At 42.3% G+C, this 21550-nt stretch overlaps 1 protein-coding gene across 6 annotated transcripts in view; it reads right to left on the reverse strand.

The window, feature by feature from the left end:
- Positions 1–5397: 5397 nt before the first annotated feature.
- LOC101094201 (schwannomin-interacting protein 1) overlaps positions 5398–21550 on the reverse strand; it is a 579710-nt gene continuing 563557 nt past the window's right edge. For all 6 annotated transcript variants that reach the window (XM_019810501.3, XM_023260433.2, XM_023260435.2 and 3 more), the window contains 5 exons: positions 15050–15167; positions 13645–13842; positions 12618–12741; positions 10086–10179; positions 5398–6034 (listed from right to left, as the gene is read on the reverse strand). In XM_019810501.3, coding sequence (XP_019666060.3) covers positions 5983–6034; positions 10086–10179; positions 12618–12741; positions 13645–13842; positions 15050–15167 — 586 coding nt within the window. In that variant the 3' untranslated portion in view covers positions 5398–5982. The remainder of the gene's footprint in view (positions 6035–10085; positions 10180–12617; positions 12742–13644; positions 13843–15049; positions 15168–21550) is intronic.

The following is a 21550-nucleotide window of genomic DNA, read 5'->3' on the forward strand; positions in this document are numbered from 1 at the left end:
TTACATAGTGGTGCAGGGAAGTAGATTCAATAGTTTTAAAACAAAGGTCGTGTCATAACCACAAGCAGGACATTTGTTCTAAAACAGAGGAAGGTACGGAGAAAATGACATGATGGCAAGGAATTTCTTATAACCAATTAATTAGTCCTGGTGACTCATTTCCTACCAAAGTTACTAAATGAAACACCTTTGGGTTCTCAATCAGAAATCAGGAAGACACTTTCATTTTGCATAGCCAGACCATGAATTCATAAATTATTTAATATAATATTAATTTATACCAACTACTGACTATAAACCTCAATTAAAATATTCTGAAAAACTCATTACCCATCAACCTATCTCATAATGAATGTGTCATATCTTATTTAGAAAAATTAAATGAATGTCAGTGCGAAAGGTAATTGGGTTTTCTAAGCTTCAGAATTCAGCTGGGTTGGTAATAATCAAAGTGTGGTCTTGAGGATTGTAGAAATCCAGGGCTCTTCCAGATGGATACCAAAGAAGTATCCTGTAGTCACTTGATAAATATTTGTTTCTGGCACCATAATAAAATCCATATTCTTTTTTCTGGCATGAATAAATTATTTATTCACGACAAATCTCATTTTGAACCTCTCTGGTTTCTGCCCCAAAAAGAAAAGGAGAGAATGCAGGATAGGATTTCACCTAAACTGAAAAGGTCCATGAATTGAAAAAGGGTAAGTCACTGACCTAGAGAAGATCTCCTAGAGGAAAGAGGCGGGTCTCTAGCAGTCATGTGGCATGATGGTTAAGAACACAGGGTTTGTCTTCAGGAACCTGGGTTTGTGTTCCAGCTCTTTCTTTGTGTTCCAGCACTGTGGCTGTTCTTGTTTAGGACTTGCATTAGCTACGGTAATGTTAGCCATTGTAAGTAGGTTGCAGTGTAGTGGCTCAAATGTAATTGTAATTCATTTCTCACTCCTGTAACTGTCTAAAGCAAATCCTACTAAGCAGCAGGCAGCTGTGCTCATGCAGTGAACACAGGGACCCAGACTCCTTCCATATTGTGGCTCTTCCATCCTCTAGGTCCTTGTGATTGCAACTGGTACACGGAGAAAGAGAACACACGGAGAAGGCAAACCCTTTCTTAAAAGCCTTGGCTGGGATGAAGACACTTCACGTACTCTAACATCCCATTGGCGGTAATCAATCATGGGTCACATCTTGACCCACAGGGATGGTGAGTGGGAAAGGTAATTCTGTCTGTTGACCTGCTTGTCAGGAAAAACTCTGTAACTATGAACATGATGGGGAGGCATGCATTTTGGCTGGCTATATCTGCCATAGGGCTGTTTATCAGAGATAGAGCAGCCATGATCTATTCTGTAGAAAGGAAGTCTCTGGACTACAGATAAAAAATTTGGAGAGATGAAAGACTTAAGAAAGAGTCAACCAGTCATGGGCGATCAAGCTTGAGAACAGTAAGATTAAACCTGAATAAAAGTCAGGCCAAGGGGCTCATCCCTCAGCTAAGAGGAGAGGCATTAGACATCAGGAAGAGTACAGTGCCATCAGTTAATGGAAGGGTCAAAACGGTGGGTCCCAATGATCAGGGACTTTCTCTTCAAGGGACACCTCTCTAGTTGGTTCTGTGCTGAGCGCTATAGTTACCACAGTGGCTGAGGTTTGCCACTACCCTCAAACAGGAAATGGAGGAAAGCCTGTATTCAGGAAGGCTGAATTGGAGGCTGTGTGTGTGTGTGTGTGTGTCTCTCTCTCTCTCACACACACACACAAACACACACAGAAAGAGAGAGAGAGAGAAAAACAGTTATGTCAAGGAAGTGACAGCCATGGCCTTTAAAGATGAAAATAAGTTGGTGTTTGTCAGAAACTGTCCAATTTTGTTGTATGGAATTGAACTTCTCTGCAGTGGCCTCACCTGGTCTTTCCTACCTTCATTAGCTTTCTGTACTCTGAAGTGTCTAAACACAATACCAAATAACAGTCAAAGAAAAATGAGGTAATCACAGAATAAAAGCACAAATAGATGTGAGTACATGCATATTAATTGCATTGTTGTTTTTAGTGGCAGAAATTTGGAAAGATCCTTAATGTCTATCGTTTTAAGAAAATGGCTAAAGTATTTTTCACCATATTGGGGATTACTATACAGCTATTAAAGAGAATGGCTTAGGGGGCACGTAGGGAGCTCAGTCAGCCGTCTGACTCTTGATCTCATCTCAGGTCTTGATCTCAGGGTCATTAATTCAAGCCCCAAATTGGGCCCCACACAGCATGGACCTCACTTAAAAAAAAAAAAAGAATGGCTTAGATCTGTACACTCTGACCTAGAAGGATATCTATGGATAAAGCAGGGTACAAAGCAGTTTTATGTGATCCCATCTTTGTATAAACAAATTGCAACACAAAACCTGTATGTATGTATTTGTATAAGCACAGAGAAAAGTGTGTAAGAATACATTCCAAGATTTAAACATTGATATTTGGAGGAAGGAGGTCTTAAAGATTGGAGCTATTAACTTTTTCCTTAAGTATCTGCTTTGTAAATTAATGATTAATAAACAAGAAAAAAACCCACAAGGATGTTTTAAATCTCGGAAACTGGTAAAATACAGAATGCTTCCTCCATCCAAACCCTGATCATTTAATTCTTTCAATAATTATTTATGGAGTATCTACCCGGTGCCAGGTACTTTCATGGCCATCATTTTATTTGAACTTTAGAATAATCCCAAGAGATCTTATTTACAGGTGACAAAACAGGATAAAAGAACTTTAGTAACTTGCTCAGGGTCAAATCACTGTGAAGCACTTTTGCCCACTCCCTCTGGCCCCATAGCCCATGTGCTCCTGCCTGTAGTTCACTCCCCTAAAATCAGGAAGACAAGTGGCCCATTTCTTAGGTCAGGTGATCTAGCATTCTAATGAAGCCTGGCTAACTAGTGAGGGTCCTAGTTTATGAACGGAAGGGTGATCTAAAACAGGTAAGAATCTTGTTGGGAATAATCCCAGTCCTTGCTGAAAATCCTAAGTAAAAGAACTGCAAAGACCCATTCTTGAAAGAATCCCCTTGGAGATGAGTCACTTGGTGACATCTACATGGGGACAGAGAAGTACACGGAGTATAATCTTCTTTGAGGGTCTCAGGGTGGTGGGAAGAACTGCTCCACTTTTAGCTGGCTTTGACCCTGGAGGTGTTTTCAGACGCCCTCGTGCGTGTAATCTCACTCCTTTCCTTCTCGCGTTAGGGGCTCTTCAGTTAGGGTTACGGGCTTCAAACAACTGAAGAGTTTAGAGGCCATTGGTTTCTCCAGACCACATTTCCAGCCAGAGATGGCATTGTTCAAGACAAAGAAAAAACTCAATTCTAAATTTTTGATGCAACTGGCAATTCTGGCAAAGATTTAAAAAACTAGGATAGTTTCTTTTGCTGGGCTGAGCTTTAGGGTCGAGACTTCAGGCCATGGCTGACACGGGAGGTTTGGGGCATTCTACCACTGTTGCTTGGGGACAGGCATTTTTGATAGCATTCTTCCTAGGTGGCTCTCTCCAGAAGTTTCAAATTAATAGAAATATGTTTTAATTAGACAAGAACCTAGATATTAATTTTTTAATGTTTATTTATTTTTGAGAGAAACAGAGCCAGAGAGAGGAAGACACAGAATCTAAAGCAGGCTCCAGGCTCTGAGCTGTCAGCACTGAGCCCGATGCAGGGCTCAAACTCACAAACCGTGAGATCGTGATCTGAGCTGAAGTCGGACACTCAACCGACTGAGCCACCCAGGCACCCTGACAAAAACCGCTATTGAAAAATGGTTAAAGCATAGCTAAAAAAGAAGGTCTAAGGTAGTGCTTCTCAATATGAGCATCACCAAGAGGCCTCTAAAAAATTGGGACATTCAGGCCACACCCCAACCAATTAAATCAGTATCTATGGGGCTGGGACCTAGGCCTAGCAGTTTCTACAGGTCCCCAGGCGATTCCACTGAGCAGTTAATGGTGAGACTCATTGGTTTACTGACCAATATTCTCACCCAGCTGAAGCAGCAAAGGTCCAGAAGCTGAGCCTGTTCTCAGGGCTGAAGTCACTCTGGGAGATCACTGGCAGCTGGTGTAGGACTTTGAGGCTCAGAGAGGACCTCTCTCGGGCCCCACCCTTCACTCAGTGGTGAGCAACCTAGATCCTTCTCAAGAGCCAACTCACAAAGGCCAAAATATATTTACAGGCTGCCTTGTTTTTCCATTCCAAATGAAAACTTGATTGAGGCCCATAAAAAATGACTTGGTGTTACAATTTTTGATTACCTATTTTGCTAAATAGAAGACTGAAAATTGGCAACTCTTCATTACTTAAAGTATCTATCTGGGTATTTTTAAGAAAGGAAAATGTAGACAGGTGTCTAAACTTCTATCTTCATATATGTAAGTGATGAATCACTAAATTCTGCACCTGAAACTAAGTAAAATAAAACCTAAATTTTTTTTTTCATGTTTGTTTATTTTGAGAGAGTGAGTGAGCAAGCAAGAGCATACGAGTAGGGAGGGGCAGAGAGAGAGGGAGAGAGAGAATCCCAAACAGGTTGTGTGCTTATAGTGCACAGCCCAACAGAGGGCCCCATCTCACAAACCATGAGATCATGACCTGAGCTGAAATCAGGAGTTGGACACTTAACTGAGCCACCCAGGCACCCAAGGAAACTTCTACTTTCTGATTACATCATTAACACAATAATGAAACCAGGTGGTCTGTGGGTGGTTCTGGAATGTTGATTGCACACCTCTGCTTATAGTTTATGATTCTCAAATACCTGCATGGCCATTAGCTAAATTGATTAAATCAATTTTGAGGCTCTACTTATTGGTGAACACTGTAATCTACGGTAGACTTGGCATTTTTCTTCACGAGACCAAACAGAAGTGGTTAAAATCTGAAAAAATGGCAACAACTGGGCTTGGGAAAAGACTAAATGCAAACATCACTTGTTCCTGTGGCAAACTTTGGTGGTACTAAGCTCTCACAACACCAGGAGCTAATAGTAACGTGCTAATGTTCCAGATGGGGAACTGAGCACTGACCGAGGTGCTAGCTCTAACACTGCTGAGGTTATCTTCTTTGGATCACACACACACACTAGCTCACATAGTCTCTCTCTCTCTCTCTCTCTCACACACACACACACACACACACTTGCTCACCTACTCAGTCTTTCTCTCTCTCTCACACACACACACACACACACACACACTCACACACCCTTCACAATCTCCCCGGCAATTCTCTGCATTGCTTTCCCCTGTAGTACTTTCTCTTCTCACTGACCAAATCTTCATGGTGGGGAATTTGGTTGAGGAGGTGTGAAGAGGTGAGAACTATATAGGGCTTGCTAGTGAGCAAGAAGACATATCATATGAAACAAAGTTTTCATTTTTATTTTACATATTTATACATAAAACTTTCAAGGAACCCTCTGAATCCAACAGAATGTGAATAGCACATCTAAAAATGAACTTCAGGTAGTCAACATTCACAAAATGTTGAAAACTGATTAAAATATACATATTACGGACAGCTATGACTTCACTACGAGGCAGGCATGTATTTTTTGACTTGTATAGCACCGTCATTTACAGTTCTTTAAAACTACAGTGAAGAATGAAAGTAGTCAATGGTAAAATACTGCTCCAACTCAAAATCTCGAAACAAATAAAAATAAAGTTAAAACTACCCTCTTTGATTAACCATGACTAGTGATGGTGTCAGTACTGTACATTTTCTGTAACAATATTTTATTAAAATGCCTGATATTTAGTGGCACAGTAAAAAAATTAAAATAAATTAAGAAGCAAAGGCCAATCACTGGACATTAAGCTTCAGACATTATCAATGACTAACACTGATATTTTGTTTGTTTCTGCGCCACCTTTAGTAACAGCATTTTTACAACCACAGAAGCAAAATAAATTCTAGCTTGTCCTCTGGTCGGATGGCTTCTTTCACTTTGCGGGCATTTTCTCTGCCATGTGCTTCTGCTGACTTTCGGCATGTCTGTAAAATTAATCATACAATTGTTTAGTGCTAAGAAGAGAGATCCAAACTGCTTTCTGATCTGTAGTGAAAACAATCCCGCAAACTGAGGTTCGGAGTTACTCGTAATGAAATCAAGACAATTAAGAAACAGAGCTTAATTCAAATGGATTTGTCCTCTTTAATTTTTATATTCTAAGTAAGAATCTTTTTATTTAATAAGTTACTAGATTACCCTGAGAATGGTAGATGTCACTACTTTTGAGAAGAAAAAGCACTGTGTTAAAAAAAAAAAAAAGAGTTAAGTATCTGGGGAAATTCATCCAACAAATGTTTGATATGTTTCTATGTGCCAGGCACTGTTCCTGGTGCTGTGGATTTGGTGAGTAGACAATGAGGTCTTTGTTTTCGTGGAACATATATTCCAGTGGAGAGAGACAAAAAAGCAACGGAGAGCAAAGCAGAAGATAGCAGAGAGAAAATAATTAATTCTAAGCCAAAAGTCAAAAAAAGGTGTCATGGTAGAAGGTAACTACATGACTACTTTATTTGAACACATGCACACAGACACAAATATAAGCATTAAAAAGGCTACTGACAGAAATCTGAAGCCAATGATCCAGTTCCACTCTTACAAAAGCTAATGTCTTCCTAACAAACTGTAGGTCTTTGCAGATGCCAAGATTTTCCATGTTTGCATACTTCCCTCCCTGCCGCCCTCCCCCCCAGTTAATCCAAAGGGCATGATCATGGCAGTGAGGGTAAAAGTAGGGTGGGGTGAGTCTTCTTATTCATCAAGCCCTATTATTGCCTATAAGCCCCAAATTCAGCCAACCCAGCAGCTGGCCAGTGGAGACAGAGGGGAAAAAACGGCCAAGCTGCTTACATCACTTGAATGGCTACTAATTAAACGTTTTCCCAGAGAGGGGTAGGGTTTGACGTCTGCAAAAGACAAATGTTTTGAAGGACAATTCTAGGAATTTATAAATTTGGCAAGAGAAAGTCTCTAACGCTGTGGTTTCCAGCTGTAATCAAAGGTTCAGGGGCAGTTTTTGTGTGCTGCCTAGACTTGGGTAGTCAATGACGTCAAGTTTAACTCACTGGTTTTGTGCAGAATGTCTCCGATCTATGGTATAGGGACAAACCACAAATACTTTCAGAAATAGGGAAGTGACAACAGTGTCCTTGCCATATTCAACAGCCCACAAATAATTGGTGATATTCATTTAACAATAAAGTAACTTGGGGAAAAGATATCAGCCCTTTATTCTTAAAACACAATGCCCTGTAGCAGACCATCTCATGGCCCTGTTTATGTGTATAAAACAGCCTTGATCATTTTTATCAAGTGGCTTATGGGTCTCATTTAAATTCAGCTCAGAAATATTTTGATGCCCACTGAGCTAAGATTCCACTGTGGCTAATTAAATTATAGTTTCTAGGGGCACCTGGGTGGCTCAGTCGGTTGAGTGTCTGACTCTTGCTTTCAGCTCAGGTCACGATCCCAGGGTCGTGGGATCAAGCCCCGCATTGGACCCTGTCTGAGTGTGAAGCCTGCTTGGGATTTTGGGCCCTGTCTGAGTGTGAAGCCTGCTTGGGATTTTCTCTCTCTCTCTCTCTCTCTCTCTCTGTCTCTCTCTCTCTCTCTCCCCCTCTCTGCCCCTTTACCCCACTTGTGCACGCTCTCTAAAATAAATTAAAAAAAAATTATAGTTCCTACAGCAGTTTTAAAATATGTATCTGTGTGTATCTGTGCATGCACATGTGTGTTTTTCTGAGAGAGAAGGAAAGAACAGGAAATAGCTTCAGAAAAGCTGGAGAGCTTTGAAAAGTCCTAATGCCCAGGCCACCCCACAGAATCATTAAATAAGAATCTCTAGAGGTGGGAACCAGGCACCAATGGTTTATAAAGCTCCCCAGGTGATTCCAATGTGCAGCTGAAATTGAGAACCACTGATCTAAACTGACACCGGGAATGGAAGAACGTCTCATTATCTACTGGACAGGTAAAGGGAACAGGTGATTAGAACTTCCCAGCCGATGCTCTCGGCCTTCTGGGATCAGGCTGCAAAATTCTGACATTGCTACCTTTAGGTACGTTTAAGTATCCTCAGATCCCCTCACAAGCAAAGTTATATTGTGTAGCCAGGAACGGACATAGGAACTTCTCCCCACCTGCTCCACTTTAAAGGGTTCCTCTAACGCCTTTAAATTTGTAACTCCTCTCCTTTTCACCCCTTGGTTCTGCCTGCCCTGTTTCCCATGGTCACACCATCTGAAAGGTATTTATTTATTTATTTTTTTCAATGTTTATTTATTTTTGGGACAGAGAGAGACAGAGCATGAACGGGGGAGGGGCAGAGAGAGAGGGAGACACAGAATCGGAAACAGGCTCCAGGCTCTGAGCCATCAGCCCAGAGCCCAACGCGGGGCTCGAACTCACGGACCGCGAGATCATGACCTGGCTGAAGTCGGACGCCTAACCGACTGCGCCACCCAGGCGCCCCTGAAAGGTATTTAAAAAACACTGTAAACCTAAGTACTAGCTTAACATTTGAGAGAAAGGCAGAGTCTCTCAGTGTCTTCCCTGCAATGAGGAAAGCAACATGCTTTGGGGAGTAGAGGAAAGGTCTCTGCTGTCACAGGCAAGCCACAGAATTTACAAAAGAATGAACATATTGTTTTTTGAAGATTTAGGTTTTGATCTTATATTTCATGAATGATTTCCCATAATCTTCATACCTATTTACAAATTTCTTAGGCTAACAAAAAGGGATTTGTCTTACAGTTGTTGGAGCAGTGCCTGAATACCTCTGTAGGTGGCAATAATATTATGTGAGTGTTGTGATAGTTTAGATACAAGTAAATATGCTGAGGAGTATGAGGCCTTCAGCTTTTTAGTTTTTTGGGGGGGGCGAGGCAATAGAATATCCAAAGCATACAACAGAGTACTGCCCATAGGTCTTTAAAAGAAAGAAAGAAAGAAAGAAAGAAAGAAAGAAAGAAAGAAAGAAAGAAAGAAAGAAAAAGCCTAAACATAGTTCTTTAGCATTTATTTTGCTACCAAAACTATTTTTTTTTTGCTTTTTAAAAAAATTTTTTGGTTTATATTTTCCAAAACTATTTTAAAACACCAAATATAGAAAAATATTTTACTCCATGCTACACATTGAGAAGAGGTCCTGTGGTAGGTGCTAAGCACATTTTCACTACATATGTTTTCAAGCTTCTCTTGGATGGTTCTGGATCATGTGGTTAATTCCTTATGTTATTGAGACAAGCAGTGTTCTTCTTCTCCCTGGGGAGCCTTCTACTCTCTGAATACCATTTCTGGGATTAAGAGTAATTATTACCTCTTGGTTTAAAGACTTCATACGTACTGTCTCAGGAAAGGCACCAAGGCAAACATGAGATCGTAGGAAATACAGTATTTCATGTACTTTATATACTTGTGGTGATAGGCTTTTCTACAAAGAAAACTACTAAGAAATGCAAGATCTGGACTGGCATTAGCCTAGTTTCCGTATCCCCCAGGAGAGGAAACATTCTTTACCTCTTTATAGAGAGGTGCTTGGAGCCAGGCCCAGCTAGAAACTCAAGTGCTGGGGTTTCCCCATGGTGAGAGCAATCTGGTGGCCCTGGTGCTGTGGAAAGGTGCCAGTGTTCTTGCCTTCTGGACATGGCAGATGTGATCAAGAGCTGGGTCACATAACAGCAAATGCCGCTCAGTGGCACCTATCACCTGCCAGCAGGGAACAGCTCAGGGCTAACTCCCCAAGGGGACAGTCCTTCAGGAAAAAGTCCTCCTGGGCCAGAAATGCCGACCTGATTTGGGGGAGGCGGTGTAGGAAGTTCTACTGCACTGACAACCCATCACAAAGGGAGGGTGAAAAAGCAATGCATTTGGGAAGCAGTTTTGGCCACTTCCCCTCAGCTAAGCAGCTGACATCGGCAGAGATTAGGTGAGTTACTCATGGAAGTAAGGGGAAGAAGTTCTCTGGGGCTCCAATTCTTCAACATTAGGCCATCCTGGGCTTCTTTCCTTCTTTGGGAAGGGGGAGGCATCACTGACCTGGTCAAGTCTTCGATGTCCACCAGCATGGCGTCTTGCTCCGTGTGCAGCTCATCTCGGATGAGCAGCAGCTGGACCAACTCCTCATTCAAGCCTGGAGCAAAGGAAAGAGCATTTAAAAACGGATAAAACTGCATCAAAGTCTGTATGTGCAGCTCTACAGACCATTATACAAGTTACTTTTGCTAAAATTTAGAATTCTTATGTTAGCTTTTCATAAGCCCAGGAGAAGTCATCAGTCTGCAGACATCACTAGCTCGCATAATTATAGAAGTGTTGGAAGAAAAGCAGTGAAGTATGAAGTATTTCCATTTACGTTCACGTTAAAGTGGGAAAAGAAATCGTTAGCTGCTAGGAAAATAGCTTGCTGGAAAAAGCAGGATTTTCCTTTGAAGAAACGTGAACACAAATGTCTGGGGCATGTTAAGTTTTCCACCTTCCATCCTGAGGACACTCCCACCACCCGAGAGTTGGAGGGGCCCACCGCACCCAAAGTGCTACATCAGACGCGCAGCTAGAGAAGGTGACCCACGCATGTTCCAAGGCTTCCTACAGCCCGCAGAAGGAACACCCCTCTGTGCAGGCTGTTCTAAGTCATATCTAAGTCATAGCTACAGATACTGGAAAGCTAGATTTGTTAAGACCCGAAGAAATAACTTGAAATCTCTGGATGAGGACACCAAGGAAAATATTCCTTAGGATTTATACTGGGAATAAAACACAGATGAACAGATACATTTCTAATCCTCCTGAAATCCGTGCACCGGGTTAATCTGGCTTCTGCTTCTGAAAAATATGAACAAGCAGAAGGGGCTGTCTTATTGTTTTCCCCCTTAGATCGAAGCTTTTAGGTCCAGACGCATGGGAGATAACATTCATTTAGCAGCAAAGCTCTGGGCCCAGAAACAAAAGGAAGGAAGGAGGTATTCAGTATTCAGCCAGGTCCTCCTTGGAAATGCTTTTAGAGACCCTGACTTCAAACGATGCATTGATCTGCCTTTAGTTCAGATTAGTTTCCAGTTTAAAAAAAGGGAGAAAAAAAATTATATAAAGAGGTCTAAATTCATCTACTACTGAAAAGAGCTAGATGACAATTTTAGTATTTAGAAGTCTAAGGAAGATATTTCAGTGGTAAAATATCAGAAGGCCTTTCACATCCTTGAAAGAATAATAGTCCTAGTAATTTAGTCTCAACTGAAATTACAATGTAGTAGAATTTTTTAAAAAACCTGTGAATCTATGCTTTCCTAATTAGAATGTTAAACCCTTTCTCTTGATTTTAAAACAACACTGAACGTATTAGCTTAACTCTGAACACGTCCATATCTTTTTCAGTATGTTGTTAGGGAAGCTTTTTTTTTTTTTATATTTAAAAAAAATTCCACTAGGATAGCTTTTTATACTAGCTCTCAGTAGAGGGCCCACGTAGTGCATGGAAATTTTTTTCCCCATAGGACGGTTTTAACTTTTTACCATGGAAATTTTTGAATTGATACAAAGAGACTGATTTAATGAATCTTCATGTCCCATGCATCCAACCAGCTCCCCAAATCACCAACTCATGGCCAATCTTGACTCTTCGACCTCCCCTTCTCCTACCAGATTAGTTGAAAGCAAATTTCAGACAGCATATTATTTCATCTGTAAATGTTTCAGTGTGTATCTCTAAACAGAGTTCTTTTTTTCTTTTTTAGTTAGCATAACCACAATACCTTCAGCATATGTAACAAACAAGTGCATCTTTAATAAAACATTCCATCAGTGTACAAATTCCTCCGTTGGTCTTAAATGTTTTACAGTTCGTTTGTTTGAATGCATTTGGTTGGCATGTCTCTTAGGTGGTTTTTAATCTGTAAGTCCACAGGATTTTCTAGAATCACACATTCCAGAGGCTGCAGGGCACACGGTTCAGTTGGACTAACCATACAGCCCACGCAAGCATGTTTTGTGTTCTCTCTCTCATCGGGCTCATTTGTGCTCTGCACAAGCAGCCACCTCAAGTGAGCACCTCTCATTTACCACCTACTTGGCACACTTCTGTCACAGGCCCTTCTTTATTCTGGAGGAAAGAAGGCCCATAATTTGCCGTCCTGTAATTTTCACATACTGGTCACACATATTTCCCCCACCTCGAGTCCCACAAAATAAGGTGAATTTGATTTGAAGACCTAACATGAATGTATGTACAAGTTATGTTGAGGGAATAAGTGCCTAATCAATGATGTATAACTACGAAATTATATTCCAGGAACAGATGCTGTGAGCCACATACACACCAGGCATTGTGCCAGGCGCTGGGGATCTGAGATGAATAGAAAGGCCCTATCACCTCTCTGAACCTTGAAAAGTTCTTCAAGTTTCTGACCCCTTTACAGTAAAAAAACAAAAACAGAGCCTTGTGATTCTCTTCCTTCTCTTGCAGCACACAGGAGGAACCCAATGAAACAAACAAAGGAAGTGAATCAAGGAGGTCGTACTATCCCACGAGATTTCACATCTGACCCCCCATTTCCAAGCACACCATACACTTACTTTCAATCTGGGAATGGAGATCGTTGACTATCACTTGTAGCTGCCCAAGAGTCATGTCCCGTAGGTCAGTGGGCTTTAAACTCCTTTTCATCAGGCATTCACTTATATGAGGCATGTGTGGCAGCTGAAGGTACAAAGGGAAGAAACGGAGGTGTGAACAGAGCAGCAGGTACACGGGATGCAAACCACACTCTCACCCGCCCACTTCAGTTTAGGTTCTGGGCTCCGGAGCCTTTCCAGGCTGACTTTTCCCGTGCGAGGGCCCCCACACTCGCACCACACTGTCTACGACACTATGGCACCAAAATGCTACACTACTCTAATCAAAAGCTTTCTGATTGGTCTAGAACACAGGTTGTGACAACCCTGAATCGATTATCATATCCACAAATGAATGACTAGGGAGCTCAAGGAATATGAATGACATGGGTAAAATTAATAATATCAGTTATTCATCAGCTGGTACCGTGTTATGAGCACTGTGCTGTGTCTTTGAACGCTTTGTTCACGGAACTCCCCAGTCATGCTCTGACACAGGCGTTGTTATCCCCATTTTACAGATGACAAAACTGAGGCTTATGTAACTTGCCCAGAGCCCCACAGCAGGTCAATGGCAGGGCTGGACTCCCAAGCTCAGGGCTCTTATCCACCATGCAATCCTGTCTTCGCTGAAAGGTGGGAATGAGAGCCAAACAACAGTGAGTTCTGCCACATCAGAACCAATAGGTTCTAAATGGATTGCCTTAATGGCATTAACATATGCCCATGACAGCTAAGATTGCTCCTAAGAAATACAGTAGATATGAATCAAGAACAAAGTTTACTTTTGTGTAATCTGTTGCTATGCATCTTTCAGCGATACAGTAGGAAGGAAAAAGAAACGAACTCAAATATTTCTCAATGACAGTACTTTTTACAAACTGCCTTGTAGAAACCCAAGTTTGCATAACTCTGGGAAAGAACTGGGACGGCGTCAACCATTTGCAGCCACCAAACACTTGCTGGCGTTTCAGTGTTCGCTACTTACGAGATCAGCGACGGGAGACTTTTTCCTGTTCTGTTTTTCCACTTCTACTTGCATCTTGGCCATTGGTTTGGCCATGGCTAGGGCCATTTTGGCTTCAGCTTGCAATTTCTTTTGCCTTGTGAGGAAATCCATGTCATCCAGGGATTCGGATTCCTCTTCAGTAGTGTCTCTATCGGAATAGGAAGAACTCTGTTTGCTCTGTGAAGGGAAAAAGAGCAGCCCTGAGCTTTCTGAGCTTTCAGGTACCATCTTTGGAGATGGGCTACAGTGTTCCCTGATCCCTCTCGAGTGACTGAGGGTCCCCGTCACCGATGCGACTCGCCACTTGATTTGGTCTGTACCAATCTCAAGTAACGTTAAAGATGGTTTATTTTTGGGGCGCCTTGGGTGGCTCAGTCGGTTAAGCGTCCGACTTCGGCTCAGGTCATGATCTCGCGGTTCGTGAGTTCAAGCCCCGCGTCGGGCTCTGTGCTGGCTGCTCAGAGCCTGGAGCCTGTTTCAGATTCTGTGTCTCCCTCTCTCTGACCCTCCCCCGTTCATGCTCTGTCTCTCTCTGTCTCAAAAATAAATAAACGTTAAAAAAAAAAATTAAAAAAAAAGATGGTTTATTTCTTCAGTGCCACGAACAGGCTCTGATTTTAGCAGAGTAACATGACAACAGGGAGAATCTATTTATGACAAACTTGAGATGTTTCTTTGGCTCTTGGTCTCAAAACCTTCCTGAAGTGATCAGACACAGAAAAGTAACCCAGAGCTAAGGCAGTGAGTGTGTTATTCTCTAGCGTGTTCTCTGGATGGGATGTCAGGTATCCATTGAAGTTGACGTTGCACTGTGCTCATGGACCAACACGGTTTCCTGTTGGCTGGTCTTTGGTAAGAAAAGTGATAGAGACTTCACAGCGAGGAAGGAATTCCAGCAACACAGTCCCGGGATCACTAAGCCACCTTTTGGAATATGCGTGCAAGGAATGAGTAGTAAGGAATGCTTCACACACATTATTTTGCTGGTTTCTCGGAGCAACGTCTCTGGGTGCTGGCCTTCTCATCCTCACCTGGATCCCCACCCTGCCTTTTAAAACGTGTCCTACCGCTGGTCTGTGCTTAATACTTCTAAGCCCGATGGGGAAGCATTGGTATCTAGCACAAATTATTAGGGCACATGTGATTTCTCTCATGGTTTAATATGAAAGTGGTTGCTAACTTTAACAAGCGCTTAGGTCTCCTTATTGTATCGCCCTTGTGATTTTTCAATCACTGTCAAATTTTAGGAGCATGCTATGTCGAGAAATGGCAAGAGACATTTCTTTTTGAACGTCTGCCATGTTTTTTTCCTGACTAACAACAAAAAAAGAAGCTAAATGTCCAGGAAAGCACACACGCACAGCTCTGGTGGTATTGGACTCACCATGGGAGACAAGGGGGTGTCCAAGCTGGTTTCAGTCTTACTGTCATCAGCGTCGCTGTCCTTATCACTGCCGCTGTCGTTGACAAAGCATATCTGCAGGTTCATCCCACTCTGCAGGCTGGGCAGAAGCAAACAGGACACTCATTCTACCCAGCTGTTTGTTATCAGGTGGCCCTCATCAGAGCCGTCTGGTTTCATTGACAGAAAGCAGTTTCATTGTGTTCTTCGCACGGAGAAGTGAGTGACCAATATTACTCCCAACTTACAAATGGTAACTTTTACTGAAGGAGAATAACGATAACTTACTGAGTTGAGAACTTGATAAATGATAAAGTGATAACTTTTGCTAATATTATATTATTTTTTTCATACCAATTTCATGTTAAGTGAAAGAATTTAAATCCACATATAGTAGCACCTAGCACCATACCAAACACAGTTGTGCAAAATGCAATGTGTCAAGTCACCGAGTTTACACTCCTGCGGATAAAGATGAATGGGGTCCTCAGGAGAGTAAAGCTGCCTGGTGTCATCTAGTGTCCTGTCCGATGGGGACAATTCAAAGAAGCTCACCAGAGCCAGCTTGCCAGGGCCACAGCTCCCTGAAGAAAGACTCCTTTTTTTCCCCAGATACACAGACTAGGATTGTCTGAAGGAAAACTACGCTTTTTTAAAGCAAATTGCCAAAAGCCAGCCAAGGGAGCCCATTTATGTCATTAAAAAAACATATACCACAGGTTCGTGCCAGAGAAACTTAAGGAAACCCCAAACCCAGTCAGAAAGTCACAGTCTTGTAACACAGCAGACTGCCTCGCGTACACAGAGCCTCAGAAGTGGAGACTTTTCGGGAGCTCATTATGTTTGTGGTGAATCCCGTAGCTCCATGAGTGATGTTACTGGAGATGTGGCCACAGAGGGTCACCGGCTGTGCGTCTGCTACACGCAAGGGCAGACAGTGGATTCAACTCACCGTCCTAACTTTCTTTTGAAACTGGACACGTTTCAATACTGTTCTCCTATAAAGAGTCTTTAAAGAAGCAATTTTTCTTTTTTCCAAATGTTTTATTTATTTTTGAGAGAGACAGAGTGTGAGCAGGGGAGGGGCAGAGAGAGAGGGAGACACAGAATCCGAAGCAGGCTCCAGGCTCTGAGCTGTCAGCACAGAGCCTGACGTGGGGCTGGAACCCACGAACCGTGAGATCATGACCTGACCCAAGTCGGATGCTTAACTGACTGAGCCACTCAGGTGCCCCTAAAGAAGTAATTTTTCAAGCATTCCCTGTTAGTCCCAGTCTGTGTGTAAGCTTAGAAAAGGCGAAGGAGCCTCCTAGGCAGCAAGGGATCATAAGGAGACCGTCTAAGCCAGGTTTAGGAAGCCAGCACTGAATTGCTCTGGCATTATTACTATCACAGGGAGAAATGTAAAGAGCAACTCATCTGGTAGTTGACATTAGTATCTTTTTTTATTCCATTGGGTAGGGATGCTTTGTATAAATTGCTCAGATGACTCATATCAAGTGATTCTTTGAAAATGACACAGAATCCAGAAAGAGAAAATCTACTGATTTAACACAGGCACCGTCATTGTTATATGTATGCACTGCCACCTATTGGTACCTTGTGTAATTACTGCAGGGCCAGGAAGGAAAGGCAGCCTTCCCCTCAGCAGGCTGGCTCTGTTCCCCGCCTGCCTTAAAGAGCCAGGCCCTTGCTGGAGGCAGAAGGCACAGGTTCTGCTATGATCAGTGCAGGGAGCTTGGAGTCGGTCAGACTTAGGTTCTGAAACCTCACTTCTTTCCCGGGCCCCTTACTTAACTTCTGTGAACCTCAGTTTCCTCATCAGTAAAATGGGGTGAATAATTCAGTGATTTGTAAGAAAAACGAAAACAGCTCAGAGTGAGGCAGGTCCTCTGTACATATTCATTATCCTCCTTTTTCTACTTTCTGAAAGCCCGGACAAAGGAATACAGAATTTTAAAGGTGATGCAACTTGGTAAAGGGACCTCTAAAGTCACTTACTCGAATACCTTGCCTGACCTTGAATACCTCTGAAAGAGTGTCCTCAAGTTGTCTTTAATTGTTAGGCAGCTTGGACTTTTACTGAGCTGGAATTTATCTCCTTTTAATTTTCTTCCTTTGGAATTTTTTTTGTCCCTGGAGAAATCTAGTATGTTCACATTACCCTTCGATCCCATATAAATTAAGTTTTAAAATTAATTATCTGTAGTTTGTCAACCACCCCTCCAATCAACCCATTTCTAACATAAACCTGCAGATATATGGATTGGAAAATAGTGGGAAGTAAAACTGCAAATGAAAAAAACACATTAAAAGCATATTTTAAAATAAAAAAGACATTTTAAATTAAACCTAATTTGAATCTAGGATTATGTTGCATTTTCTATTTACTGGATAGCTAAAGTCTTGAAAAGAAGTGTCTGTCACTGGATACCCAAATTATAAAAATATAATATAACCCACGATACCATTACCAAATAAGGTTTAAAATATCCAGGGATATATATTTTCATTCTGAAAAAGGTCTGACTGTAAATTCTGTTGTCCTGCCCCCATTTGACCTGTGTGCTTAGGATCAACTCAAACCTAAATCAACCAAGCCATAAAGCATATCTAACTCAGGAAAGTCAAAGGAAAAAAAAGGGGGGGGGGAAGATTCTGACTACTAAGTCAGAATGAAATGAAAAAACACCTCAGGTAGAAATTCAGAAAATCGCCTTAGTACCACATTATCACCGTGGGAAACTGAACAGAGCTTCTTATGGGGTGAGACTTATAATTCCTTATAGCGGTAATCACCAAGAATGTTACTCTCAGGAAAAGGAAATTATATGACATATCAGCTAATGGTTCAGAGGGGATTTTAGTAAAGACATCTTAAAATGGACTCAGGTTTCAAGAAGGATTTGTTTGCCTTTAGCCTTTAAGCAGGTTTTAAGTTGAAGGCGGCTTCGGGGAAACTCCATCACTGATCTCAAGCAGCAGCCTGGCTGGGGGGTGAGTGGGGCCCCTGGCGCTCTCAAAGGCCTCTGTGTCACAGCGTCAAGAAATGATAACCCCTGTTCTGGGCCCCTTCCCCCCCCCCCCCCCCCCCCGAGGAAGCATGGCTGCTCTAGGCTCATCCCTGCAAGCCGGAGTCCCTGGCCTCTGTCCCTCACCCTGCAGTGCATCTGGCCTCACTTACAACCAGGCTACCCAGTCTTGCAAAAACCAAGCTGCCAGGGAGCGAATTTGCTTGCTTGGATCTCTCAGGTACAGTCAGAGGTGAAAACAAAACAAGATCATCATCATTTAATTAGCGATATAATTTAAGGTATCCAGTTCAAGGTTGCTTGATGTTTCGAGTGGCATTTACTGGAGCGTTGCATGCAAAAGGCTGCTTGACATCTGCCTTGCCTGTCGATAGGAGATCTGAAAGGTCTGTGTCCTGGTTTTCCTGGAACACTCTTCTCCTTATGCACCATGAGCCAGGGAAAAACCCACACTGCAGCCCAGTTACTGACAGGGAGCCCTGGGATCTGGAAAGAGGGTGTTCTGGATGGAGAATGCTCAGAATATGAAGACACAAAGACGAAATGTGTCTTCTGGGCATCTCCGTGTGAGTGGAAGTGGCTTTCTTAGCGACAGTGCCTACTGGCCAGCATCAGGAAGGCATACAGGCGACAGGATGTTCAGTACCAACGTCTCCTTGGCTTTTGGGGTGAGGAAGACTGTTTCTTGTAAAACATTTGTGCTGACTTCCAACTACCATTGCTGGGGATATTACTAAAATATGCACAACAATGACAGGATGGCAGAGGTGAAAAGTTTTTAACACTAAGAGCACGTAGCCAAGTGATAATATAATCTGGTATAAAGAGAATACTTTTTTTCAAAATACAAGGACAAGACCAGTTTATTCCCTGAGAGAAACGATGTGATTGATGATCCTAAAGTCTGTGGTGACTTGAAGTTGTGTGGTAGCCACTGTGAATCTGGCCTTGGTCCTGGGCCTTGGTTTGAGATGACTGGGTCTGGGCTGTTCTGAGGCTAGTTGTGAATCCCAGAATTACTTGCTGTTTCTGATTTTAAAGTTTCTTTCTTTATTTTGAGACAGAGAGAAAGTGCAAGTCAGGGAGGGGCAGAAAGAGAGGCAGAGAGAGAGAATCCCAACCAGGCTCAGCACTGTCAGTGCAGAGCCGGACATGGGGCTTGAACCCACAAACCATGAGATCATGACCTGAGCTGAAGTCAGACGCTTAAGTGATTGAGCCACTTGGGTGCCCCAGTGTTTCTGAAATAGCAATCTCCCAGTACCAGCTTAGATCAGCAGTGTCTACACAGAAGTGTTTAAGATTCTTTGGTTTTTACCCCCTACATCATCCCTTAGTTAACTTCACTTGAACTGTTGCAATGAATTGGAGTTCAAAATGATGTTTGCTTATACTCCCTTTTTGGGCTGTGCAACCACCTGTGGGTAACAGGCAAGGTAACAGTTACTCAGAGAAAGCAAGTAAGTTCCCCACACCTTGACCACCTGATTTATTAAAATGGTCCCAATTCTTCCCCTCTCTGCACCTGCCGCCTCTGTAATGTGACTTTGCAGCTTCTCCTGTCAAGAGATGAGGTCTATTTCCCCACCCCTGGGCTGGCCTCCTGTTGTGTCTTGCCAGCAGGATGCATAGGAAGTGCCAGTGTTCCAGTTCCAAGTCTCCCCTTCAGGGCACCCTGCCACTGCCCTCAGAACAAGTCCAGGCTGGCCTGCTGGCTAATGAGTGACTTCCCAGCACAGAGTTCAATCAGCAGTTGTCCCCACCTAAGCCCCATATGCAATGCAAGAGACAGGATAGCCAAGGGCAGTCAAAGGTACGTCACCAGGTACACCTGATGACTGCAGGTACATCTGAGCCCAGCTCTGATCAGCAGAACTGCTCAGCCAACTTACAGGCTCCTAAGCGGAAATCAATGTTTATCATTGTATGTCACTGATATGGTGTTTTTTTTTTTTTAATTATATATAATCATTGTGGCAACAGATAACTGGTACAAGGTCACAAAGCAAGAGACAACAGGGCAAACCTCTGGTTTTTGAATCCAGGGCCCTTTTCCTCATACTACACTTAACCTCAGGTTTGGATTTATTAGATCTTGTCTGTATGTCTGGCAATTTAAAGGATTTAAAGGACTTCTACCTCCTGCAGTTGCATATAATTCTAAGGCAATTGTTTGGTTTTCCTCACGAAGCAGAGAGAGGAGGAACTTCCCATATGCTTGTGGATTTCAAACACACCTTGCTCATCTTCTATCCACAACCAGAGATGCCGTGAGAGCCACTGGCCCTGCCCTATCATTTGTTGCTCAATATCTCCAATTAGTTTGTGACTGGGCCATTAAAATATGTTATTTCCATTTATTTTAATGGATCTTTGATGCATTATTCAAAGGCTTTATACATAATGAATAATCACTCATATTTTTATAATATATCTTTTTCTATTTCATGAAACTTTTAAAAGGGAAGGAATAGATAATGTGGGTTGTAATTACCCAAAGGTAGCTGTAAACACATTTCATTTTTTCTAAGGATTTGTCATAAAGAAAGGATGTGGGAACAATTGAGGTTTCAGTAAGCTCCAGATGTCCTCAAGGTGTGACGGTGTCTCTACAGAATGTGCTGAGATGGGTTAAAATGAGGTGCTGCTAGTCCTTAATAAAAGACTTTTCCCATCCCCAAACCCTGACCCCTTCCTCTTCTGCTGCCCAATATTTGTTATTGTGAAAACACTATTCTAAAATGCTATTTTTTCTTTTACCTTAGTAGGATTGTGTTCATTTCTTTTGCTAAGTGGTGTGTAATGCATGGGATGATAATTTATTGGACTTTTAAAAAAGATTGATATTTACACAACAGGTGTGAATAGTGCTGGTCCAACATATACCACCACACTCACACAAAAGTACTGTAAATGACTTTTATATTAGAAAAGGGAGATTTAACTGTTCACTCATTCATTCATCTATTTCAGGTGATAACATCTCTGCGAACCCCATGGCACCAATAGGCTAGTGCTTTCGCCAGGGCATACAGTTTCTAGTTTTCTATAGTCCCCACTACTCCCTATTGCCTTTTATCTGGGCTACTTCAATCATTTGTTTCCTGCTGACCCCTGAAGGCATTTTATAGTTAAGGGCCCCTATATTAAGTGGATGCATAGTTAGTAGCTGAGCCATGAACAAAAACCTGGTCTTTTAACAGGTACCAAGTGCTTGGATCATTAAATCATAATGTATAAACAGAAATGTGGCATATATAGAGCATCGGAAAAGAACTCAAAAAACACTCAGTAGACACTCCCTATCTTAGATATGAGAAAAGAATACTTTTACTACCTGGACATTCATTACTACATAAGGTGTTAACCAAGAAGGGTGACCGAGCAGGAACTACAGAAGAAAGGACGTCTGGGTGAAGCAGGGGTGGGGGAAATAAATGCAGGAGAGATG

The sequence above is a fragment of the Felis catus genome, chromosome C2 (genome assembly GCF_018350175.1).
Source record: "Felis catus isolate Fca126 chromosome C2, F.catus_Fca126_mat1.0, whole genome shotgun sequence".
NCBI lineage: Eukaryota > Metazoa > Chordata > Mammalia > Carnivora > Felidae > Felis > Felis catus.